This window comes from Anopheles nili, chromosome 3 (assembly GCF_943737925.1).
Source record: "Anopheles nili chromosome 3, idAnoNiliSN_F5_01, whole genome shotgun sequence".
Lineage (NCBI taxonomy): Eukaryota > Metazoa > Arthropoda > Insecta > Diptera > Culicidae > Anopheles > Anopheles nili.
The window spans coordinates 41,547,816-41,557,398 of NC_071292.1; the positions used below are offsets into that span (position 1 = coordinate 41,547,816).

General features: G+C 41.2%; 1 protein-coding gene across 1 annotated transcript; it reads right to left on the reverse strand.

Moving 5' to 3' along the window:
* Window positions 1–320: 320 nt before the first annotated feature.
* LOC128724348 (uncharacterized) lies at window positions 321–8,409 on the reverse strand. The gene is made up of 2 exons (XM_053818075.1): window positions 7,707–8,409; window positions 321–1,306 (listed from the first exon to the last, which is right to left on the reverse strand). The coding sequence occupies exons 1-2, from the start codon at window positions 8,407–8,409 to the stop codon at window positions 321–323; spliced, it is 1,689 nt and encodes a 562-aa protein (XP_053674050.1).
* Window positions 8,410–9,583: the final 1,174 nt, after the last annotated feature.

Here is a 9,583-nt window from a genome sequence, read left to right on the forward strand (position 1 = left end):
TGTAAAAATACTGTACTGTGTACTGTAAAAATGTTTAACATTTTGGATCGTTACATTTTTAATAAACTTGTTTGAAAATTATAAAAGTCTTTTCCCTAATAATGAATAATCCCTTTGATAATGAATAATTAGAATTTGAATATTTACATGAAGACAATCTAATTCACCTTCATTATCTTTATAAGTAATATAATCTAGTCTAGTCTAGTCTAATCTAACCTGTCTAATCTTTATAAATAATTGTTTTACAACACTAACGAAAACACAACACAAATAACAGTAGCAGCCAACGTTTTAAATGGAAAAGAAAACAGATGGATCTAGTCGGGTTGAAAGGTGTGTAGAAGAGGAAAGAAGGAATAAATTGAAGGTTTAATAGAAGTAGGAACTGAAGGAAGATTTAGAGGTCGAGAGGGTAATGGGACTGCAACCAACTTGCATCGGATTGCAGTCCAAGGTACTTCCACCTTTTCAGACGGCGCAGTTTCCCTTGCTTGGAAAATAAGGATGTCTGCAGACGAGGTTACTAGTATTTCATTGCCTTCTGCAGACACCTCGAATAACGCCGCCTGGGACAAAATCCGCATTCCAACAACGGAGAACTGAAGTGAAGAGGTTTTTTTGGCTTCCAAAAATTTTATTATACCATTATCTTTGGTTAAAAACCATTGATCTTTAAATATTGGTAAAAGAACAAAATCGGCGATTGCGTGTAAACCGATACCGTTTGTTTTCAAATATGGATATGTGCGAGCAGAGATGTTGGCAGACATGTATATGGTGGCAATTTCATGTGCTCTGCCTGCCACCTGCTCCGCACACTTCGTGCCAGATCGAACCCAACGTTTGATCTGCTGCAAATGATTCTCGAAGCAATATACAGAAAAATTATCAAGCGGTCCAAACATTGCAAGCTCTTCATATACGTGTTGAAGATTATGGACATTGCTTGTTAAGTGAGTACGACCATAAATCGAGCCGAAATCCTTTACTAATCTGGAAAGGAAATCTTTCGCACGATGCCATAAGTGCTGGTAGAACGAAGAAGATAGTATTGTTATACCGCAAAAATAGAGTAAGAAGTGACTGTTTACGTGAGGATCTAAACAGTCTCTCAGGGCCACAACACTCGTATAATGCAGGAAGGTACGAAATTCGGTACCCTTCCAAAAAGCGACATACCGAACGCTTCTAAGCGAACGGTGTATTTCAGAAGGAAGTTGTACTTGTTTTAAAAATCCAGACACAGCTTCCTTTAGTTGGGGGGACCAAAGAGGGCATCTGTCAAATTTGCCTTCTAGAAGCCCTCGGAGTATTTTCCGAGTCACCCCCAGATCAATTAGGTGCAAACGCTCGCCAACAGGCACGTTTTTTATCAAATCAAAATTATCTAAATCTTCTAACGGCGAACGCCACAATTTATGGTGGTACGCACATACTCTTGATCGAAAGCCTGTGTCCGTACGCAGGGGAGCATCCAATGCATCGAAAATAACTTTTTTACCTTGGGGAATGTATTCTCCTACACAAGAACACTTTAAACAACCGTGCATCCCATTGAAGCTTGTTGTTGCTGAAAATAAAATAGTAAAATTTTGTATTCTAAGAACGTTACATTTTATTATACATTTAGTACGCACAACTTAATATCTATGTTTTAAAACATCCGTCCTCGTCGACGGTCCCGGCAGAAGAGCGCGAGTCACTCCCGGGTGCCAGTCTAAGTGCCCACGTCAACAAGGTCACTCGTGAGTGGCACATTAGACTACGCTCCCAACATCCCTCCTTGTTTAACACCTTGCGTGCCAAGCGTTTTTTTATAAATTTCACAAATTGCCAGGATTTAAGCGTTTCTTGCTTATATGTGTTAGTAACGATTGTCACGGTTGTCATATTTGACAGTCTTGAATTTCAATAAAAACTTGACGTTTTTTCCACGAAATCTTGTTGCCGTTAAATTCTAATTTCTATTCATGTGTAAAAATTTTTCTTTGACTAACGATGAATAAAGCATGTAATAGCGAAATGGACAGTAGTGATGACGAAATTTTTAGATTTTATAATAGTAGTTTCGATGAAAGTATAGATAATGATAGAGAAAACATACAACAGCAAAGGCGAAAGCGTGTCGTGAAACAATCTTCAGATTCTTCATCCGAAAATGATCAACGCAATCAAGATGAAATTGAAAACGTTTTTAGTGATTTGCTGTTGGAAGAAGAAAGCATTTACAACAATTTTGAAACAACCAATATCGAAGAAATTCAATGGGATGAATTTAGTGGTCGACAAAAAAAATTTCAGTTTGAAGATACAGATTGTCTCAATGTGCAATTGTCTGGCAATATTACTCCATATGATGCATTTTCATTATTTGTTGACGATGATATAATAAACGTTCTTGTCGAGGAAACAAATCGCTATGCACAACAAAAGATGGAAAAGTCGAAGCAATCATCAAGCGCACGCATCAATCGCTGGACACCAACAAACTCCCAAGAAATGAAACAATTTCTGGGGTTAATCTTGTGGATGGGACTCCTGAATGTCGGCCCTATTGCGAACTATTGGTCGACAAATAAGTTATATAACTTAAGCCTACCGTCCAGTATAATGTCGCGGAACAGATTTCAAATTATATTAACTCATATGCATTTTGTGGATAATACCACCATTACTCCTAAAGATCGGCTTGGAAAAATATTGCCATTTTTCAACAAACTGCAAGAGAAATACCAAAAAGTTTATACACCTGGTGAAGATATCGTAATAGACGAATCGTTGATTCCATGGCGTGGGAGACTTATATTCAAACAATATATTCCGAACAAAGCTCACAAATACGGAGTTAAACTTTTCAAGCTTTGTTCCAACGAAGGCTACACGTGGGCTATGAAAATCTATTCCGGAAAATCTTCAGAAGGGATCCGAGAAACAGGATTGGCGCATAATGTGTGTCTTCAGCTTGCCGAGAAATTGTTTGACAAAGGACGTACACTATATGTCGACAATTTTTATGCAAGTTATGAATTGGCTAAATCGTGTCTAGAACGGAAAACTCATGTAGTTGGAACTCTTCGGCATAATAGAAAACATCTCCCAAAAGATGTCATGGATTATAAACTTCGAAGAGGGGAAATGATAGCCCAAGAAGACAATAACGGAATTGTTGTACTGAAATGGAGAGACACCCGTGATGTAAGGCTACTGTCAACGAAGCATGAGCCTATCATGATACAGACGATCAAAAATTATTGTTGTCCTGATTCCAGAGCGTCTTCCAATCCAAACGCAAAATGGAAACCTTTGGCCGTTATAGAATATAATAGGGGAAAATGCGGAATTGACTACTCCGACCAAATGCTGGCATTTGCGAGCCCCATGAGGAAAGGTATCAAATGGTATCGTAAGTTAGGCATCCAACTGCTACTTGGAATTACTGTGGTCAACGCCCTAACAGTGTATAAAAAAATTACAAGCCAAAGTGTAAAAATTCGAGTTTTCCGAGAAATGGTAGCGGAGAAATTACTTGGACTACCTGCCTTCAATGTTTCCAGACCGTGTGCTACATGTAATCATATACTAGATATCCGAAAAAATCATGCTGGAAACACTGTTAGACGTGCATCCCAACGATGCTATACAGTGCAGCGAAACAGTATGAATTGGTCAGAGGCGCGAAAAAATGTAAAAAAAACAACAACATTTTGTACTAGTTGCCCTAATCAGCCCCAGCTGTGTAAAAATTGTTTTGACATAGTTCACTTTCAATAAAAATGTTATTTTATAATTTTAATTACAACAATTCGTTTTCTGCATTTGAAGTCACGCTGTTCAAAATAAACAAAACTAGAGATATTTGCGAAATTCGGTCATGTTTGACGTTCTACACAAATACATAGATGTAATTCGTATACGTATACATGAAGCGTTTTTGCCGTAACCCAAAAATGGGTGACATGGCGTTTTGTAAAAATTTACATCACCCACTTTTTGGGTGATGTGGCACTCAAGGTGTTAATATTGCTGGTACGGTGCCATCCACTGAGGCGGTCTTCGAACCCGCGAAGATCGTCGTAGAGGTTGTAACGGCGAGGGCGTTGCACTGTCGGCCGTTTCAAACCCTGGTGAGGTCGGCGACAAGAACGTTTCAGGGGACAGTAGCGTAGACGACGAAGACGATGAGGGCGGTGATGATAAGGACGGTAACGGTGAAGACGACGGACACAGTGCACACGATGGAGATGGGGACGATGACAACATACAATCTTTGGCATCATCTATCACTTCATGTTGTTGACCAGTATTTAGGTTTGCGTCTGGATTATTGGATTCTTCAACCATGTTCCATGTATCCAACAACAGATTTAGAGGCAGTGACCTCTTTGAAGTAAAATCTAGTTTAGCAGCAACTTTACTGGCGATGCTTCCATGAACTCGTGTCCGCAACTGATTAATGTGAGAACGAAGCTTCCTACCCCGCTCAATAGTTACTTCATACATAACTCTTCCGATGTGTCCGCTTATCACACCTGGGACCCAATTCCAACTATTACGACGATATTGCTTTACATATACTAAGTCGTTGACTTTAAAATTCCTCAAATTCATCCTAGTGCTTTCTACCACAGTATCTAAATCTGGTTGTGATCGTAAAAGCTCCAAACATGTACGAATCTTCCGATTGAACATTACCTCGGCAGGTGATTTGTGATCCAACAACTTGCTCGGTGTACTCCTGTATGTAAGTAGAAACGTATCTATTGCCTCTGCTACGGTGCTTCCCCCTTCCTTAATCTTTTTTAAGGCTCTTTTAAAAGTATCGACGAACCTTTCTGCTTGTCCGTTCGACTGAGGATGGAAATGTGCTGTGCAGATGTGTTCAATGCCGTTTATGTTGCAGAACTCTGCAAAATCTGCACTTGTAAATTGTGTTCCATTATCGGTCACCAAAACAGTTGGCATTCCAAAACGTGCAAACAAATTTCGAAGAATGCGAATGGTGGCTATTGCTGAGATTGTTCTTGTTGAAATGATTTCCGGCCATTTTGAAAAAGAGTCAATTACTAAAAGAAAGTATTCACCATCAATAGGGCCTGCGTAGTCCACATGCACCCGCTGCCACGGTACATTCGTTTTTGGCCATGTTATTGGTAAGCTGGACGCAGGAGACTTTGCTGCCAATGCACATTGTTGGCAACATTTGACCAGGCTCTCAATATCTGAATCTAAGCCAGGCCAATAGACATAGCTTCGAGCCAAAACTTTCATTCTCTCAATTCCCGGGTGGCCTAAGTGTAGCTGATTCAAGCACATACATCGCTGCGACGATGGAATTATTAATCTTTCCCCAAAAAGGAGACATCCCCCAACCGTTGACAAGGACTCACGTCTATTGTAAAACTTGTTCAAACTTTGATCTTTAACTGCTGCTTGCGGCCATCCATTTTTAGTAAAGTCGTACACTTTCCGCAATTGAGCATCATTTTGTATCTCTCGTTCAACATCAGTGAACTTTAACGGTAAGACTTTACTCACACTGCTCACAACTGATTGTATGTCTTCCTCCATTTCTATGCTTGCGATCACGTAGTCATCTTCAGGTTTTTCATGCTTAGCTATTAGTCTCGAAAGTACATCGGCATTACCAAATTTATGTGTAGGCACGAATTCCAATTCAAAATCGTATAGAAGCAACGTTAAAGCATAACGCTGTAGACGATTGGCTGTATACACCGGTATACCAGTTTTTGATCCAAAAATTCGTAACAGTGGTTTATGATCTGTTTGTAGGAGAAAATGTCTTCCGTATATTAGTTTGTGAAATTTGGTTACTGCAAAGATAATAGCTAATCCTTCTCGGTCTGGTTGACTATACTTTTGTTCTGTTCTGGTTAACGTACGTGATGCATGTTGCACAACTTTGATCGACCCGTCTCTAAACTTGTGGCTAATAGTCGCTCCTAGTGCAAAGGAAGAGGCATCCGCCGCCACTATTATCTTCTGGCGCGGATCGTAGTGTGTTAATAGTAAGTCTGAGGAAAGTATCACTTTAAATTGATCAAAAGCATCCTGACATTGCTTTGTCCAGGTAAAAGTAGCTCCTTCACGAAGAAGATTATCCAATGGATGACGTAGCTTGCTGATGTTCCTTACAAATTTTCCGTAATAATTCACTGCTCCAAGGAATGATCTCACTCCTGTAACATCGGTTGGAACTTGCAATTTAAGAATTGCATCAATCCTAGCAGGATCAGGTCGAAGTCCCTTCGAATCTAACAAATGGCCCAAGTACTTTATCTGTTTCTTTTGAAACGAGCATTTATCCAATTGAATGGTGAAGCCATAGTCTTCAATTCTTCTAAGCACAGCTCTAAGATTTTTCATATGGGCTTCCTCATTTGGTCCTCCAACCACAATGTCATCCAAATAAACAGCAACGCCATCTAGACCTGCTAGCATAACATCCATCAGCTGCTGAAAAGCTCCCGGGGCCGTTTTCACTCCTGGAGGTAATCTGTTGTAAACGTACAATCCTCGATGAGTAGTTACACTAAGCATCGGTCGACAAGATTCCTCGACTTCTACCTGAAGAAACGCATCAGATAGATCAATCTGGCTGAAAATTGTACAAGTCACCAAACTTGCAAAAATATCCTGGGGAAGAGGAAGCGGGTATTGATGAGGCAGCAACCTATCATTCAACCCCGTAGAGTAATCTCCGCATACTCTTATCTTCCCGTTTGCCTTACGCACAACTACAATTGGCGCAGCCCAATCCGAATAATCCACTTTGGAAATTATACCATCTTTTTTCAGCCGTTCAAGCTCATCGTTCACTGCTTGAAACATTGCGTAGGCCACGGGCCGCTTTGGTCGAAAAACAGGCGTTGCGCCCTCTTTCAGCTTCAACTGAATTTTCGCCTTCCTGCAGCAACCTAGTTTGCCGGAAAATAGGTTCGGGAACTCCTTCTGCAATTTTATGCTGCATGGTTCAACTAAACCTACGCGATTGCATACTGATGTCAGGGGCACGTTCCACAAATTAAACGCGTCCATGGAATCTTTTCCAAAAAGTGCCAAATCCTCCGTAGCCACACGAATTATGCAACTCTTGCACTGTTCCGCTACGATCATGGAACCTACAAACTCGCCTATCAAGCGCAAAAGATCACCAGATGCAGTTCTCGCCTTTATCTTTGAAGGAGTTAATGTTGGTTTCCCAATATGTTGCCACAATCTCTGTGAAATGATGGTTATATCAGCGCCTGTATCAAGCATCATTTCCACTGGGATTCCATTAATTGCAACATTGACGCATCCACGTCCGCTCTTAACTGCGTTGACCGTCACGATTCTTACATTGCGGTTTCGCCTAGTTTTGCTTGTCCACCGAGACGCTGCATTGCAAAACCCTTCTTTGTGTCCAAATTTAAAACACTTGTGACACTTATGGCTCTTATAAGTGCAGTACCTAGCCCAGTGGTCTTCTCCACATAAAAAGCATGCCAGTCTACTTTTCTCGGGACGTTGGTGTGGCTTCTTATTAATTTGCCACCTTCCCTTCGAGCTTCGACACTTTTCTTCGCCAATCAACTGGACTTTCCTTTCTCCCGCGAGCAAAGTTGTATCTTTCTTAAGATTCGCCAGCTTTTCACCCAACTCTGATAGTTGCGCAAGCGTAACATCCTTTTTTTCTTCCATACGGCTCAGCAGCTTCATACGCACATCGGCATCTTCTTCGTCTTTCAGACCACACACAAAGATCAAACACTTCATTGTTTCCTCGCTGAGCCCGGCTAGTTCCGCCTCTAGCGTAGCCTTATTTATCCGGCATGAAAACGTAACATAGTCCTCTGTGCGTGTTTTTTGCAACTGAAAACACTTGTATCTTTTGCTGACGTCCGACTCCTTTGAACCAAACAGTGCCCGCAACTTCACTATGGTTTCCGCGAAACCAAAATCACCTGGATTTTTGGGCAGTATATAGTTGTTGTATCGCTCATGTTCCGCCACACCAAGTTTACGCAATAACAATCGCACCTTGGCATCATCCGGCAATTTTGCAGCATCTTTTTCAAAAAGCCCCTCAAAACGCCTGTACCATGCAGCAAACGTAACGTTCTCCTCCGGATCATAACGAAATTCCGTCACATGATTCGCCAACGAGTCAATCAGGAATTCCGGTCCGGTCGATTCACGCATATTCATGGACGACATCATACGCGTTAGAAAACTTTCTTGCTGCTTCAAAAATGCTTCCTGCTGTTGGTGTAGGATGCACTGTTGCTGCTTGAACATTTCGTGTATCCAAGCGGTGTTAGGCTCAGGGACGCTGCCTTGCCGGTGGCTTTCATGGCTGCTTCGCGATGGCTGCTGTTCATCGTTGAGGTCATCTGGGTTCAGCATCGTGTATCTGAGGTGTGACTTTTTTTAATATTATAACAATTACTATGGTTACTTTCAACTATAATATTTCACGTAGATTTGTATTTTCCTCGTCGCCACTTTTGTATTCTAAGAACGTTACATTTTATTATACATTTAGTACGCACAACTTAATATCTATGTTTTAAAACATCCGTCCTCGTCGACGGTCCCGGCAGAAGAGCGCGAGTCACTCCCGGGTGCCTGTCTAAGTGCCCACGTCAACAAGGTCACTCGTGAGTGGCACATTAGACTACGCTCCCAACAGTTTCAATACCATTGGTGGTCTTTAAGTCAATTTTGGTCCGTGTTTCAGCTTGTTTTTTATTGCGTACCAGCACTAACAGTTTTCCGTCTTTTTGCATAGTTACTTTCTTCGGTTGTTCGTTTATGGCGACTTCAATAGCCTTTTGGGCTAAAAAGGGGTTAGCTATCCTTGATGGTCTTTCAGGAGTAATTCCTTCAACTACCATGAAGATCTCTTCTTCCGCGAAAAACTCGCTAAGGGGAATTCTTTCTCCTATTATCCTCCTTTTTTTGGCTCTCTTGTGGGACTCTGGCCTAATGGCTCGTAGCACGAGCCAAAAGCCGACCCTCTTCCGGAGTCCTCGACCCCCATCTTATTTTTGGTGCGTTCTTGTATTAGGATTCGGTTGCTTTTGTCAACGATCTGTACTACACGTGGATTAGACTGGTCACTGTCTTTGTGTTGAGATGTATTAGTGCACTGTTGTCGCTAAGGGGTTAGTCGTGTCAGATGTCTCTACTCTTCGAGTGATACACTGTGACTCTATGGAACAGTTCAGTTGTTTGTCTTGTTTTACGCATCGTAATGTAAATGTTTATTGAACACATTTTTTGTATAAGGCACGGTTCATGCGCTCGAGTTAAAACCCATTAAAACATTCCGGTCAGTTAAATGCTGTTAATTAACAATGTTAATTGTACGATCATGTGGCTTCGTTTATATGGCTAACCATATCGATTCAATCGGCATCAACCTCTCGGTACATCACTCTTTTTGATTTTGCAACACAATCCTGATTCTCGTTCACTGAGTTCACATTCATTCGAGAGGTCAACCGTGACAATGCGACATACAGCTGTCCGTGTGCAAAAACACTACACATGGTCTCCTCGTTGGTTGGTTGTAAAA

Bases quoted from the DNA above. Each gene is read 5' to 3' on its own strand.
- LOC128724348 (XM_053818075.1), bottom strand. From the start codon at position 8,409: ATGCTGAACCCAGATGACCTCAACGATGAACAGCAGCCATCGCGAAGC. The intron at 1,307-7,706 runs GTATGGAAGAAA...AAATACTCCGAG, and splicing joins GCGTATGAAGCTGCTGAGCC to GGCTTCTAGAAGGCAAATTT.